Source organism: Vipera ursinii (assembly GCF_947247035.1).
Source record: "Vipera ursinii genome assembly, chromosome: 2".
Lineage (NCBI taxonomy): Eukaryota > Metazoa > Chordata > Lepidosauria > Squamata > Viperidae > Vipera > Vipera ursinii.
The window spans coordinates 67,754,803-67,772,389 of record NC_139513.1 but is presented as its reverse complement, the minus strand read 5'-3'; the positions used below and the strand labels follow the sequence as shown (position 1 = coordinate 67,772,389).

The window sequence follows — 17,587 nt, the reverse complement described above, 5'->3', positions numbered from 1 at the left end:
TTTGTCTGTCCGTCTGTCCTCCCTTCCTGCATGGGACATGGTTGTGAACTATGGCAGGATAAACCTTATTTTCTGCATAAATTTCTTTCAAGATGCCCATTTGAATTTCTAAATGAAAATGTTATTTTAAGACCCATTGTGATACTTTCTTCCTGTTTTCTGCTGATTTAAGAGCAGTGTTACATTATATATACTTAGACTAATACAGGATATCACTGCACAAGGCAATATGACAACCTCACTTCCTGACCTATGAATGATAATAAAATGGTTCCAGTCACATCAGTCATCCACGCAGTCAGAGGTGAGGAAAGATCATCATTGGTTCAGCTGAAGTGACAGGAACATGGGAGGAGGTTGTAATGTGGAGATAAACAGGAATTTGCTATCCGCTTTGGAAAACACGAGAAAAGTTTGCTGCCTGATCAAAAGCTGTACTATGATCGGTGGTGGTGATATTGTCTCAACGAGAAGAAAGATTTTTATAACCCTGGGAAATGGCGTGTGAGAATTTGAAATATGAGAAGGGATTTGTTTTCTATACTTCAGTATAGATATTGGATCTAAAATAACATTAGTTTGGCAAATGGAAAATGCTGTTTGGTTCATTATGCTCAATGTATCACTTTACTGTTTTTGATTATTTATTCTTTATTAAGCTGCCCATTCCCAAAGGCTACATTGCTAACAGTCAAAATCATCATAAAACAAGAAAACTCCCCTGAAGGTAATAAATTAACTAATGTTTTTACGGTTGTATAAAAAGCAGAAGAAAACATACTAAGCCATGTATTGACTAGGTGACCTAACCGTCGCAACATGCTTTCCTCCTGGGATAGGTTGAATGATTGGATTGCAGGTGCTTTCATGGATCTCTGTGGGGGAAGGTGTTCCAAAGCATGGAGAATGGGTGAAAAGGACTGGCCAAAATCAGCGTTCAGAAACCAAAGCTAGAGCTAGTTGAGCTTGGTTCTCAATAACTGTATCTCTTCATGATACTTTATCCCTTGAACCAGAAGTCCCGCCTACTTCTAGTTGTGTCATCCTTTGCTCAACACCTTCTTTTACTCATAATACCTAGCTGTGACCATCCAGATGAAGTCATTTCATGGAAACATAGAAAGCATTGCAAATACCAATTGTCATTTCTTTTCCAGACGGAGTGTGCAAACTATATCCGAGTTCTTTATCCTTTAAACCGGACTCATCTCTTAGCTTGCGGGACTGGAGCTTTTCATCCTATCTGTGCTTTCATCTATGTGGGTCACAGAGGAGAGGTAAGGAGACAAGGTGCCTCATTGACCTTATAAGTACTCTAGTGAAGGATTGAGACCCTTTTCTATGAAGAGCAGTTGTGACCAACAACACCTGCCCTGGGGTGGCAGGAGATGACTTTTGTTTGTTTGTAAAATGTTTCTTTGAGTCAGTCAGCCTTTTTTTCAACTGAGGGAGCCAAGATGCTGGACTAGAAACCTTCTACCCACCATGAACTCTAGACCTCCACTATTCATTGAACTTGGCTGGGCGACTTTGAGTAAGTCTCTCTCTCTCAGTCCAACTCATCTCACAGAAAAAAATTTTGCCCTGAGTTGCAAAAAATAAAGGTAGGATATAAAGCAAATAAAGGAGATGAAGGAAGACTTGTTGGTGAGGAAAGAGTTCCCAAGCCTTCCCTTTTCTTGTGGAAAATGGTACTCTTATTTTATTCATTATTATATTTATAGCATCTATCCTGATTGCTATAGAAATAAGGGTGGGCTCCTTGGGGAGGGAGTTTCCCTCATTGATCCTTACAAGATTGAGAAGCAGTGACTGCCTCAAGGGTGTACCAGTTGAGTGAGACTTGAACCCATGTCCTTCCAGTCCCATTCCAATGTTTCAATCATTACATCACGTATGGTTTCCCCCTATCAGTTCCCTTTTGCTTGCCTTCCCTTCCCTTCCCATTTCCAAGGCAGCTGCAAAGAAATCAGTAGCTGCCTATCGGTTTCAGACAATGGGGTAGTATTATGGCTGGCCTTAATAATGGTGAAAAGAAATAACTCAACTTCTGGATTGAAATTGAGTTGTAGCTACACAAAACTGCAAATGAATGCAACAATATTGGAGAGACAGGAGTGCTGGCATGAGAGGAAGCGAGGATTGTTGTTATAAAATACTAAACTATAATGTAGTGTTATATTCAAAGCAAGTCACCATATTAAATACAGTAAACTACAGTTTTGCAAATAAAATAAAAAAAGATCTTTTGAATCAGACAAAGATTTAATCAGACTAGTATCTGGTTTCATAAGCTGACAGATATCTCTTGAAACCATATAGAAGCCTTTGATTGATTTAACAGAGCTTTTCTTGTATGTGTACACGTTTACTCACTTAAGGCAGAAAGATTAAACAGTGGTATTTCCATTTCCAAGAAGGAAACAATGCAGACAGCAACTAGGTTTGCAATTCTTTATGTTAAATGCCTTATATCATGTTAAATTTGGAAAAGTTGATTTATGTGCTTATGCTTCTCAAATAGGAAAAAAACCCTTGATTTCTCAGTTCACTGCACTTAGCCTCCTTGTTGTTGCAATTTAACATAACTGCCTTTGTGGAATTTGTTCAGCTTTCTCAGCCTTCTAAGAAATGAATGTAGGATATATGAAGCTGTCAAGCTGATCAGTGTATTGCTCCATTCATATCTAACTCCTACTTATACTGCTTTCTTCCTCTGCCTATCTTCCTGTCTGCTCTCTTTTTTAAAAACAAACCAAACTAAACCCAATTTGCATATTCCATCTGAATATGTTCATTCACTCCTAAAGGTAAAGGTTCCCCTGCACATGTGTGCTAGTCGTTTCCGACTCTAGGGGCTCATCTCCGTTTCAAAGCCGAAGAGCCAGCGCTTGTCCGAGGACGTCTCCGTGGTCATGTGGCTGGCATGACTAGATGCCAAAGTTGCACGGAACGCTGTTACCTTCCCACCGTAGTGGTCCCTATTTTTCTACTTGCATTTTTACGTGCTTTCGAACTGCTAGGTTGGCAGAAGCTGGGACGAGTAACAGGCGCTCACTCTGTTACGTGGCACTCGGGATTCGACCCGCCAAACTGCCGACCTTCTGATCGACAAGCTCAGCGTCCTAACCCACTGAGCCACTGCATCCCTAGCATTCACTCCTAGGCATACTTAAATGGAGAGTGCAGACATAACATTAGATGGGGATAGATGAAAAAAAATGAGGAGTCCTTGGTGCTTTCTGAGCTTGATTGTTTTCCTGCAGTTGTTTCATAACCCAACCTAGGTAACATCATCAGTGCTAGCAACCTATAAAAACCAGTGAAATTGCAACTGTATAATGCTCTACATTAATATTAAGCTATCTGTCTTGTGCTTGGGGGATAGCATAAATATTGGGCCTATATAGGATATTTGGGATATGAGCTACAAATACTGTAGCTTCCAAGAATGGATTCCTTTGGAACTGTGAGATCTATTTTGGAAGCTGCTGCTTCCCCCATGGTTTTTAACATTTTTAAAGAAATCTTTTAAATTAGGAAATAACTGCTATGAAATGAAACAACAGTCTCCAGTGTTGTCTTAATTTTAAAAAATGTCTTTGGATCCCAAATAGGCACCATAATCTTCTTTTAAAGAGAAAATTAGTGGATGGTTTCCATCGGGACCTTTGGCCTATGCATACCTACTCAGGAATGAAGTAAAATTAGTAGAAATCATCTGCTGAGAGAGAGCCTACACACGCATCTGATATTTTGATAGTTTGTAACTGATCATGTTCCCCAAACTAGTCATTTTGTGTTTTGGTGATGCTGTCTTTAGGGACTTTGGGGGTGTATGTGAATAGATCAAAAAGCTGAGATAGATAGATAGATAGATAGATAGATAGATAGATAGATAGATAGATAGATAGATAGACAGATAGACAGACAGACAGACAGACAGACAGACAGACAGACAGACAGACAGACAGACAGACAGATCCATTATTAGCTCAATCTCTTAGAAGGCTTTGGGGTCTACTTCCTGAAAATGTATGGTTGTCTTCGTGTGTGTGTGTATGTGTGCACACACATATATGCAACACCTTTCTATATATACATAAATTACAAAATCTTTGGTGTAACAAAGATTATGTAGTAATAAAATTTTGCATTCTATAAAACTTAGTTTAAATGTCTAGTTTAGCTCCATAAAGAACAAATACAAATAAAATCAAAACTAACCAAGAGTTAAAACCAATTAGTAACCATTTGACCCACTGGCCTCTCATGAAAAACACCCAGATCAACAACCAGATATAAAATCTGTGGGTGGCATTTCTTGTCCTTTCCTCATTAATCAAGCTGGCCTAAGCAGGAAGGTCACCCAATTTCACCTCATAACCCTTCTTGGCTCTGGCAATTTCAGAAGCTTTTACGACCAAGCCTGTGGGAGAAAGAGTCCTTTCAGCACAGCTGTTTATCATGAGCCCCTGGGATGATCACTTGGACTTCTCACATCATGCAACCCCCTCCCCAAATGTTCAGACTGACATCACTCTGGTTTGCCATGCAAAGCAGAAACACAATCTGAGCCCTGTGTTGCGCCTGCAAGGGAGTCATACCAAGTGTGGGTGTGCAGAAAGCCTGAATGAAAGTGATTTGAAGAGATTGCTTTGTCCAGCCAAGGCAATGACTCTAGAGAAACAGTCAAAAATTGCAGAAATAATATCAGCATTGCAATTTTCAAAGGAGGCAGTTTCATTAAGCTGAGGGATATTTCTTGAAATTGAACAGGATAGTGAAGACTGCACCAAAAACATTTCACCAAACAGTTAACTGTGGCAAGGACGTTTAATGCAATTTTAGGATGGGTTGTGGCCTTTACCTCCATATAATGAAAGTTTGATCATCATTTATTTTGTCATTGACAACATTTAGAGTCAATACTAAAATCAAATGTCAGTTTTTTTGAAGAGATGAGTCAGCCTTTTTGTGGCTCCATGCTGGTTTATATGAACCTAGAATGAAACTGACACCTTTTTTGGAGGGGGGGGGCAATGCAATTGTTTGCGTTGTTTCTCCCCTCTCTCTGTTTCTGTCTCTGTCTCTGTCTCTGTCTCTCTCTCTCTCTCTAAGTTCTTAAACCCAAACTTCTTAACCTCTACTAAGGCTTATACTTAACCGCTACTGCAACCTAACTGTGCTAAGAAAGAAACATAAGCAACCTTCTTAGCAGGCCAATATTAATCTTTCTAGCTAATTTGTAGCCAGTTTCACAAACTTTGTTATTGTCATCATCATGAATATCTGCAAAGAGTTGCTTGGTTTGATTTTCACTACTGTTGGAAGCACTGTACACAAAATGGTTGAGAACCAGGGTGAAGTTATTGCAAAACATTTCTGCTGAAAAAATGTCACTTTGTTATCCTACTGGAATCATAGCGAGCAGAGAATTTTTAATAGAAGTAGAAGTAATGATGTGCAGGAATCATAGATTGATATATTAGTAGAAGGCAAGCAGGAGCTCACTGGACACTTCCTTATATGGAAGAGGCAGAAAATTGAGAGAATTTGGAAGAAGTCAGCAGGTGCCAAGTGACTATGGTAAAAAAGGGGAGGAATGGAGATAGCAGGAAAGGAGGGAGGGAGGAAAGGAAGAAGGAAGGAAGGAAGGAAGGAAGGAAGGAAGGAAGGAAGGAAGGAAGGAAGGAAGGAAAGGTAAGGACAATTTTTGGTGATTTTTGTAAATAAGCATTTCAAATAAGTTTTGAAATACCTTTATAGGTTCCACTATAGATGAACAATGTCTCTACCCTGTTTCATTTCTTCATACAGTGTTACTGTATTGTTAAAAAGGATATGTAACTTCACTACAAGAACTTATTTATTATTTGAGGGGGCAGCAACGTTTTGCTGTAATAGTAATTATTACCAAAATAAATTTAGAAAAAAATTGTCCAACTTTTGATGAAAAGACTCAGTTTCACCATCTTTATATAGTGGTAGGTTGTCTCCCACAACAACTTAGATTTGTTTTTGTTTTTGCAAGTGGCCAGAGAAATGCATAGTACATACTGAAAATATGATGTGGTATCCGTGTGGGTGTCTCTCTCTGTGTGTTCTTTTATACTGTGTAAGGAAAGGGGTTTTTTGTAGCAGTTCAAGGGGCAGGATATTGTTACATCATGGATGCTATGCCAGCAAGCTGCCAGAAATGAAGACAATTGAAGTTTTCAAACTGCAAAATATAGGGAATTATAAACACTGAAATTTGTATGTAGTGGAAATATCATAAATAATTTCAAGAGTTTGGCATTAGGCATGCCACCTTGAATTTCTGAATGAAAGTTGCAATTTAAATTTAGGAAATAACAGAATAAACCCTTTTCCATTTTTTTTCCACTTGTAATTATACCATTACAGTCTAGATTAACTTTCCTTCTCTTCAGTTTCCCAGATGTTTGCAGATTCGGCAGGTTTAATAAAATCAAATTCATATTTGTATATTAAGTATATTTATAATTCAACTGGGAAAGGCTAATTTGGTAAAAAGGCTAAGTTTATAAGATCTGTGGGTCATTAGAGATTGATTTAGAGAGGGAGGTAAATTTTTCTAAAATGCTCAACAACACTAAAGCTTAAATTAAAGTTTAATTAACTTTAATTTTTCCCCTTACTGTTCAGCAGACATGTCAAACTGGTGACGTTGCGAGACGTATTGGAGCTTTTCCCCCATTGCCGGCAATGGGGTGGGCACGGTTTCGTTGCGACGCGTCTGGCCCGCGGGCCAGCAGTTTGACACCCCTGCTGTTCAGATCCAAGCCATTAATTTCAAGGCTTTGTCCATTATGATTTTGAAATGTTGACTGAAAAAATTGATAGAAAGACCGTGTGACAGTGTTAATACCTTATTGGCAACTGATTTTGAAATATTTTTTTTTAATTTCAGCAACACATAACCAACTAAAATTATTCATAAATATGTAAATATTCCAAGATCTATTGGCACTGAGAAAGCCATAGCATTAATAATGGGATGAACATCAGTCTTAGTAACTTGGTTTTTGCTTATATTAAGAATAAAAAGCTGCTGTTACTTCCTCTTGGTGAATCTGTGCTATCACGACAAGGGTTTCCTTACACATCCTACGATCTGAGTGCCTTTTAGAGTTCTCTTCATTTTTATCACATAAGTACTTCCACGTTTCCTTTGACTTTGTTTGCTTGGTGTGGAAACCTAATTTTTTCCCCTCATTTCTCTTTCCAGCACATGTTCAGCTTGGATCCAACCAGTATAGAAAGTGGCCGGGGCAGATGTCCACATGAGCCTAATCGGGCGTTTGCAAGCATATTTTTCAGTAAGTGCCAAAGTAAATTAATCTGAATCTTTTATCCTAATAGCTGTCCATGGATATTTATTATTTTATTATTTTATGCGTATATTTTTTTCCTGCTACCTTAATCTACAGTTTAAGACATGGTGAAAACAATTGAAAAATTGCATTGTTTCAGGTGGACTTTTCAGGAATTGATCTTCTAGGCTTCTTTGCCTGGCCTTTTTCTGTTCTCCAGAGAGAATTCAGTTCTTCAAGCGAACTCAGAAAAGTCTAGAAAGGATATGTTGGACCATTCTTCCAGTTTGCTGCTGGTCACTCTGCTCAATGATCAATAACTTGGGTTATTTGTCTGTAAGCATGTATTAGAAAGCCTCCTCTCTCACCATTTGTTATGTAGGGTAGCATACAAAATGGGGAAAAAAAACAAAAACCCAATAATGAACAAAATTAAAAAGCTCAACAAAACCAAAAAACATAATACACTACTGAGGGTGTATTTCTCTGAGGCCTTTCTTGAATTCCTATGTAAAATCCGTTGTGCAGTTGCTGAATTTATGATTCTGTGATAGATGTGGGTTCCTGTTGTGTTTTCTAAGACTACCATTATAAGCAGTAGCTATAGCCAGCAGTATTGAGGGTTCGGGGGAGAAAACAGTTGCTGTTTTGCTGAAATAAAAGACTGCTACCTCTTCTAGTCTCAATTTCCCGATTTATATTTAAATTATGTTTTAGTGCTCAGTGGAATCTGTGAGAAGAACCAGGATGAGGACAAAGATTGTTTAACCCAGTATTTCTCAACCTTGACAACTTTAAGGCTGGGGAATTCTGGAAATCGTTGCATCTGAAGATTGCTAAAGTTGAGAAACACTGGGCTGATTTTTTTAAAAACTTGTGTTGATGAGTTTTCCCTATAGATGTAAGGCCTGCTCCTTCCCAGTATAGTCGCATTCATTTAGAATTTCAGTGTGATTTTGAGTCCACATAATTTAAAAAAGAAAAGACAGTAGAGAAAGGAAAGGCAGCTACAAAACTCCGTTCATTCTCTCCAGGGACAACTGCTTCCCCCATGCTTCAATTATTTTCTTTCCTCATCGCACACAAAAAATTGTGCTATACATTTCAGTGTTACTTTTGGTAATGAATTGTTTATGGTAAGAAAAATGATGGGAAAAGTAACAGGAACAGACGGGAGGATTAAAAATGGTAGATGAAATCATCTGGACTTCCCTCCCCATCAGATCCCATGGGCTGTTGCATAAGAAAGGGCTGATCTAGAAAGACCCGGAGAATTGAGAGACCAGACTTGTCAGAATGGCAGCCAAGGAATCTCCCATTCAGATCTGACCTCTGCCATCAATGCAATTGATGGCTTTAGGCAAGCTATGCTTTCTCACCGTGAACCATCTGTGAATGTTATAAGGCAGGGGTCTGCAACTTTGATAACGTAGACTTGTGGACTTCAGCTCCCAGAAGCTGGCTGAGGAATTCTGGGAGCTGAAGTCCACAAGTCTTAAAGTTGTCAAGGTTGCAGACCCGTGTTATAGGGCAATCAGAATACTCATGAAATCCTTTAAATATAATGGAATGCATCTTTATGTGCTGGTGCCTTTACTATTAAAAGTGTTAATACAAAACACGTATATAAACAACTACTGTTTTTAACTGAACTTATTCTCTAGGTGGAGACTTGTATACAGGGCTAACAGCCGATTTCTTGGGCAGGGACCCTGTGATCTTCCGGACCATGGGACATCGCTCTTCTCTACGCACAGAGATGGACCAGAGGCTACTTAATGGTAGGGAAAAATTAAGTCATCGTCAAAAGGCACATAGTGAACATGTAAATATGCAGCCTTAGAGAAGTTGGGATTGCTTCATTTTAGGCAAAGAATGAAATAGGTGTGTGCTCCATGAATGTTGTGCACTGGGTCATGGCAAGGATATAAAGGGGATTAAACAAAGCTCATGCAAAGCTCAGAGATAGTGAGAAGAAAAGTGACTGACAGAAACCTATACAATGTACACAGCAATCAATGAAAAAGGGAATGTTGTCCACAGAAATAAGAAAGGGGGGAAAGGTGAAATGGAGGTCATGATCACTGTAAATTTGTACATGGGAAAGAAGGAGGAGATGGGGAAGTGTTTATATAACTAACCCTGTAGAGTTTTAATAAGAGTCCTTATCGGTTATCTCTCTTGGCAATAATCTTCATTAACTGTTCCAAGACAGAATCTGCCAAGATTTTAAACTTTTACGACCAGCACCAAGCTACAAATTGCTTCTGGGGATCTTTTTTCTTAATCTGTCCAATTATTATTATTTTTTGTTCAGCTCCCAAATTTGTTGCTGCTTATATGATCCCAGAGAATGATGATCGGGACAATGACAAAGTCTATTTCTTCTTCACGGAGAAGGCAGCAGAGTCAGACAGCAAAGGGCATGCCATCTTCAGCCGTGTGGGCAGAATCTGTGTGGTGAGTTTCTCAGGTCATTTCTGGGCATAATGATGCCCCCTTAGAGATGTGAGCTGGTATTGAACTAAAAAAAATCCTTGCAGCTCTGGATATCATATTTTAAAATCTCTAGATCCTGGGACAGCTTATCCCCTGTGAAGTGGTTGCTTGCTGCTCTCACGAGCCTTTAGGATTTAATTTAGGAGAAGCAGTTGAATTATTGTATGGTAGTTGAAGATAAAGGCCATATGATGTGTCTTTATTTTATTTTTATTGCTGCTCTGTTGTTTTAGTGGTACATTGTAATGTGTTTTGCGGATGTTGTTGCAAGCTGGCTAGAGATCTAGAAGGAGGCAGTATATAAATTAATGTAATAAATAAATCAGAAATATAGGTTAAACGAGTCAGTTGACATCTTTATGCACAAGTGAAATGGATCATTTGGTCTTTGACTGGTGCCTAATTATATTTCACGGGTGAGTTTAAAGAGATTTATTAATAGATACAAGGCCACTTTATAACTTAGCACAAGGGCATGTCATTTTGTGATTTATGGTATTACTGGTTATTATGAAAATGGTTAAGCAATAATAGGCTTCAGTCTGATTACTTGTTTTCTGTGAGTCAAATGAGAATATGAGAAATGAAGATATCTGAATGTGTATATTCATTATATTGATTTTTTAAAAAATACATTTAAAAATTAATCCTCTCCTGGTATCAGTGGCAGAAATGGTGCTGTACACATTTCATTTGGGGGCTTAAATGGCATTGCATACTTTTATGCAGAAATAGCAGAGGCTAGACCAAAAATGTATAGATGGCCAGCTTTCCACACCAGAAGGGATAAGTGTTTCAGCTTCATTTTTGCTTTCTAAGACCCTATGTGAATTCTTAGCTTCCTTACTAAAAAATACACCCAAGAATTGATAATTTGGATTTGCACATAAGAAATAATCAAACAAAATTGTAGTCCAGCCTCTGGAGAGTGGAACAAAAAACTTTCCCAGAAAAGGATTGGCATGTATGATCTGCAGCCAAGGGTCCAAATGAAAAATAAAGTCGTAACCGTTGAAGCCCTAAGCTCTGCTGGTAAGCAAGAATTGCCTCAAGGACTTGGCAGTGCTACAGATGCACTGAACATGGAAACATTTTAAAAGGTTTCCCTCTGATCGTGGAGAAATTGTCTGCTTTCAATTAAACAAAGTTGTCCAGCCCAGCTCCGAAAACCTGGAGAGGCTAAATAAATTTGCTAAAGAATTTGGGGAAGATGCTATCACTAGGTATGGGTTCTGGTGAGTGGTAGAGGTGACCAAGTAAGAATTTGTAGACTATTGTAACCTAAGTGTTCACAGTCGCTCAGCAGTGAGACAGACAGCATATAAATTTAATAAATAAAAATACATATATGAAAAGTGAAGTAGCCAAAGTTGGATGTGTTGCTAAATCCAAATTAAGATTAAAGTGCCTACGGGAGCCAATGTGGTTTCACGCTATATTTTCTTTTTCTACTGCTAGGACATCTGCACACCTTGTATAAACTCCCTTTCACTTAAAGTGCCTTACATCCCAAAAGACAAGTTCTCTCACTGTTTTCATGCAAGGAAGTACCAAACAGTCCCTCTCATATGATGAAAAAGAAAGTAAGCTGCAAGAGCAGATACATAGCAGAAAGTCTCCCTGATATCTTTGCCACAGTATGCAGCTTTATGTGGAAGTGTCTTTTCTCCCTCCTTATTCACTACACTTGCTTATTTGTGATCAGTTTCATGATGGGGAGATATAACATTGTTGGGATTCACAACAGGGTTATTTTAACACCCAGAGCTGAATATGCAACTAGTTAAAGCTGGAAAATGCTTTAAAAAGCCATTACCAACAGTGTTCTTCAATCTATGTTCACTGGCTTCCAGTAACAACCCACCTAAAAATAGAACCATTGGTAAGATATTTTTTTTAAAGGAACGAATGTTTTGAAACAGGGGAGGAGAAAACGTTGACAAATTATCTGAAACCTAGGTGAGCCGAGTTGATTCTGGTTTATCTTCAACTAAATCCTGATTTATACTGAATTGTTTTATACTGAAGTTAAACTTGCTGTCCCTTTGCCTCGGGTTCCTCAAGAAGAGCAGTGAGTGATGTAATGGAGGTCTGTTTGGAACACATGGCTGGTCTTAAGTTCTCCTATCAAGATCTCCTCTTTGGTAAGGCCAGGCTTTTGCAGGCTGCATAAATCTTGCCTGACACAATTGTTTCTTTTCCAGCCAAGTTACGAACATGGACCTTTTCTTTCTGGTAATTCTCTTTCTTGTGATTTCCCCCCCCCAAAAGTGACAGCGGGGGGGGGGGGAGGAGACTGGTGTTGCTGTATGGGAGGAAGGGATAATACTTTAAAGCTTTTGAATTCAGTTGTTCTTCCAAGTGGAAATGCCCTATTTTATTTTATTTTATTTTGTTCAAGCCATTTTCACTTCCTCCCTTCTTTCTGTTTACAGTTCTCCTGTGAGCAGTTCCTTCTAGCCAAAGGTTCCACAAAGCCATTTCAATGCCAGCTTCAGTTCTGCCTCCTGGATTTCTCACCATCACACATGCATGAAGTGTAATGTAATGAAAATCTTGCTCTTCAAGAAAACAGGCTAATTGTAGAAATAGAAAAGGCGGCTGATCCTAGAAGCTCCTCTTCCCTGAACCTCCATAGTATTGTAATTGATTGTGTCATTCGAGTAACATGAGAGACAGTTTGGTGTAATAGTTAAGGCGTCCAGCTAGAAAGTTGGAATTCTGGTCTTGCCTCAGGTACAGAGGCAACTGACTAATCTTGGGCCAGCCATATTGTCTCAGCCTTGGAAATAGGCCATGGTAAACCATTTCCAAAATCTTACCTAGGGAAGGGCAGGGACTGGTCTAGGCAGTCAACAGGAGTCAAAACTGATTTGAAGGGACAAAACAAATAAATTGGAGTTATAGGTCATTATATTCCCCTTTGTATTTTTATGACATCTGTCTCATGTAGAAAGCCAAAACTGAGAAAAATGAACGTATTGCAAATACATTCCTAGCTCTTTAATTTTCTCTTTCTCACTGACCAAAAACCTTTTCTTGTTCGAGCACCGGCACCGATGTATTTACTTTTTAATAGGGATGTACAGTGCTTCAGATTTGAAGCCAAAATGGTGCTTCGGAGCTCATGTGGCTGCCTATGTAATGCCTGGTGTGGCTCCTTAATCCAAAAATGTTTTTGCTGGGATTATACTGACTGTCTGTGAAAAGCAAGTGCATGATTCCAGGAAAAAAGCACAGTTGTTTGAAGGAATTGCAGATAAGTGCTATCTGAAGATCTCCCTCCACTATCTGAAGCACCTTTTTATATTTATCTGAAACCTAGCTCAGCTGTATTTTTAAATACCGTTTGTAATGTCATTCCCCATCATTAAAAGCAGAGGGCTAAGCTGATACATCACAAATAAAATCCTGTACCCTTTTTTGAGACTGGAAGGCGCCACCCCCTGCCCCCAACCAGTGCCCGATTTAAGAGAAAAGTTTCCATAGGTTCCTGGAGGGGTAGGGATTGGATCTCTTTCACTAAAAGTGTTTTGAATTATCTTCACTCAGTTCTCTTCACAAGGTTTTCAGGTAGCAGAACGGTTTTTCTTTTAAAAATGAATGTCTAAATGGTTCTTTTCAGCTCCAGCCCCTTGCTAAATCTGTCTTACTTACTTGTTTGGAATCAGCAGAAGATTTTTACATGCCAGTGTTCGTGAAATTTTAATATATATATTAATTTTAAGTATCTTAAGATTTTATGTATATATCTATAAAACACATAGACACATACAACATTAAACTTAAAGTATTTTTATTTGCTCATTTAAAAAAATGCAAAGAGATTTACAATAAGAAATAATTAAAACAATTTAAGAAATTCAAACATATATTAAATTGCTATAAAATATATGCAGAATAAAAATAATAAGGCAGTAACAAGAAAAAGCAGCCATAAAAGGTTAAAATAACAGCAGAATTATTTTTAAAGAGCCAGGCACAATAAAAATGTTTTGCTTGGCACCAAAATAATAGCAAAGATGGTGTTAGGTGTATTTTACCGGGGAAGTTGGATGCTACAACTGAAGTGATGAGATCATACTTACCTTGCTTTAGCTTAGCCTACTCTGCCCACAGCCTGGAGTTCGATCCTGACAGGCTTGAGGTTGACTCAGTCATTCCATCGTTCTGAGGTTGGTAAAATGAGGACCCAGATTGTTGGGGGAAATATACAAATAATGTTGACATTGTAAACTACCCAGAGAGTACAATAAAGCACTATGGAGCAGTATATCGGTGCTGTTGATAAGTGCTATTGGCAGAGTACCTGGAGCAGATCCTTTGCTTTTGATATGCCACGTGATGGTGATCAAATTATCCATTTAAAATAAATAAACTGTCGGTTTTCCAAGATAAATTTCAGCATCTAACCCAGGGGTGTCAAAGTGCCGGCCCGCGGGCCGGACGTGTCATCCGGAAGCCACACCCACCCCATTGCCAGCAATGGCAAAACCATCCTGATACATGATGTCGCGAGTTTGACATGTCTGAGATTCTAACCAATCTGACTGCTTTGAAAAAGCTAAGCAAGGTCAGATCTAGGATTGAGAGATTACCAGGAAAATCTAAACTATAGGGTGGACTAGGAAGTAAAACTATTTCGTTGCTTTGAAATATTTATAAAAATAATAAAGGTGTGATTAAAAAATATCTGAAAAAAATAAGCCCAGGGAAATATTCTGTATACTCATGGTAAAACACATAGCCTGAGAAAAGTAGTCATCTGAATCTCAGTCATTAAGAGGAGACTTTAATGCACAGAAACTGACTTTCTAGCCATTTTGGAGGGAGTTAAGTTAGCTTAGATGATACAGTGCAGACAGACTGTGAGGAACACAGTTTCCCTTAATAACTCCAATTTTTTGGTAGCTACTGCCCCAAAATACCTCTAATGACTAATGATAGGGCCCACATTGGATTGCTTTCACAAGAAAGGCAGTACTTTATTGACTTTAAAAGTTTAAGTAGGTGATGCAGTTCAGTGGTGAAATATATGATAAATGTAGAAAGCACATCGCAATCCAATTCTGGCATCTCCATTTTTCAGACAGCAGATAGAATGGCTTGCCTGGTAGAGACCTGAGAGAATTATTTGCCCACTTTTATTTCTGTTGCCTTTGAAAGAATCAGGGGTTTGACAAATAGCTTCATCTTTTTCTTATGTAAGCTATGGAACTAGGTCATTTCTGGCACAACGGAGAACTCCGGGTTGATTTGTTTCATGATCTTGTTTTGTTTTGTTTCTTTAGCTGTCCATGGTATGTTTGGGAATTTTCTTCAGCACGGAAACTCAGAAGTGTCATTACGTTTTCTGTCTAGCTTCTTCCTAGTCCAACTTTCACTTTGATAGAGAGCACAGGGAAAACCTCAGCATCTGAATATCTTTTCCAAGCCCTTCATCCAGGGCTACTCTGTGACATATTTCTTGACTGCTAGTTCCTTTACAGTTACGTGCAATCAATTGTTTTCAACTCCTAGTAGCCCCACAGATAGATTTTCTTACTTGTTAAGAGAGGACCCCTCTTTGAAATAGGTATCCAGCAAACACCATAGCATCTTTGTATACTTGAAATGTCAGAGAGCATCTCCACCAAGTGGGCAAGTGGAGGGTCTTTCACCCCCGCCTACTATTCCATCCTTGGCTGAAATTGTTCGAGTACTTTTGGTTAAGCACTTCGTAAAATACATTCATCTCTTTAGCTCCCCTCCCCCTTCATTCTTGGGATTCATCAGTTCTTACGCTCAGTGCTAGAGCCATTATCATTTTGATGAATGAGTACTACTGTTCCATCTTACCATACCTCAGAGCTATGGATGCTCCATGGCAACAGTGAAGGCCAAAAATGCTGGATGGAGCTGCCTACGGGTGTGTAAAGAGTCTGCAAACCGTTAAGCTAGTTCAAGTCTAGGGCTGCTTTCTCCTATGCTCCAACTGGCCAGCTCATTTGTGACCTGTTTTTGGTGATTTATTGCCATTGTTTTCACCATACTGGGATATATTAATACATTGCTAGCCTCATCTTTAAGACTCAGATTCCTAGACTCTGCAGAGAGGGTGTGGTACATAAGGCACTTTGGAGTGTGCAGTCTGTCATATTACAGCTTGATAAAGTGCATTTGGATTATTCACAGCATATTTTAGGAGAGCTGATTTTTTTAATGTTTATATTCAACTAAAACAGAGAATAGTCTACTGTCTCTTAAATCAGGGAAAGAGAGGCTATTGCCAGAAGAACCAATATGCTGCACAACAGGCAGCAAAGAATTTTCTCTAATTTATCATTTGATGCTTGGCCTGAACCTGGGTGTGTTCCACACATGTTCCTATTTTGGGAGATGCTTCAGACATATATTCCTGTTCTTTTGTACCAAATGTTTGCCAGTATATTCTTTTTCTCTCTTAATGTTTTCTAGCCAGAAGAATATAGCAAATACAGGTGGTTCTCAACTTATAACGATTCCTTTAGTGACTGCTCAAAGTTACAGTGGCACTGAAAAAAGTGACTTAGGAACATCTTTCACACTTACGACCGTTGCAATATCCCCTGATAACATGAGCAAAATGTGGACACTTGGCAATTGACTCATATTTGTGACAGTTGCAGTGTCTTGCAGCCATGTGATCACCTTTTGCGACCTTCTGACAAGTAAAGTCAGTGGGGAAGTTAGATTCATTTCACAACCATATAGCTAACTTAACAATTTCAGTGATTCATTTAGCAAGTCTGGCAAGAAAGGGGCAAAAAAATGGGGCAAAACTCACTTAACAAATGTCTTGCTTAAGAAATTTTGGGGCCAATTGTGGTCGTAAGTTGAGGACAACCTGTACAATAAATAAATAAATAAAATCTGAACAGAGAAGCATACAGTAGATGCTTATTCAGAATCTAGATATATTAGAAAATGACCTCTTGGGAGACACTTTTCCAGAGGATCCTTGTGGATGGACAGCAATTAACATCTTCCACTTCTTAATTGTGTGTATATGTATCTGTGTATCTCTATGTGCGTGCTTGTGTGTGTGTGTTTGTGTATGAGAGAAAGAGAGAGAGAGAGAGAGAGAGAGAGAAAGGGAGAAAAAGAAAACTACTGTACATCAAATAAGAAGTGGAGCGAAGGAGAATATTAAATGGAAGATCATCTAATCCACTCTAAATATTTGCCTTTTGAGGCAGAGTGCCTGCATTCTAAAAACACATCTGGAAGCAGCTATAACTAACAATTCAAAGACTTAACATGTTTGTGAAGCAAAAGTCAGAGCTTGGCCTCTACAAAGCTAAGAACCAACCTAATGAACAAGGCAGGATTCAGTCTCTATTCACTGCTGTTGAAAAATTGAAAAACAACAACCACCTTTCTCTGCCTAAAGAGCTGCTGAGGAGAAGTATTTGTCAGCTGGAAATTTTCCTGATGGCGCCTGCCTGCAATAATTCAAACTCCCTAGAATAAGTCATAAAGTCATTGTACTACAATGGACTAGAGAAATGGAGATGGCAGATTTCCATGGAAATAGACTAATTCTGCTGGCTGTGAATTCCTTGTTCTCATCCTAGTCCTACATCCTAAACAATAAAACATAAAGATGAAGCAATTATTTGCTTTATTAACCAATCTTTCTACGAAGAGGGATTTTGTGTTTAAGAGGCATCCAGGATGGGGATCTAATTTGATTTGCAGGGTTGGCAGGGACACAGATAAATCAAGGACGG

At 38.7% G+C, this 17,587-nt stretch overlaps 1 protein-coding gene across 1 annotated transcript in view; it reads left to right on the top strand.

Moving 5' to 3' along the window:
• Positions 1 to 17,587, top strand: part of SEMA3G (semaphorin 3G) — a gene marked incomplete at its 5' end in the record, with an annotated part of 106,972 nt that overhangs the window by 69,691 nt on the left and 19,694 nt on the right. The window contains 4 exons of the mRNA XM_083353417.1: positions 1,158 to 1,277; positions 7,253 to 7,343; positions 9,002 to 9,118; positions 9,655 to 9,797. Coding sequence (XP_083209543.1) covers positions 1,158 to 1,277; positions 7,253 to 7,343; positions 9,002 to 9,118; positions 9,655 to 9,797 — 471 coding nt within the window. The remainder of the gene's footprint in view (positions 1 to 1,157; positions 1,278 to 7,252; positions 7,344 to 9,001; positions 9,119 to 9,654; positions 9,798 to 17,587) is intronic.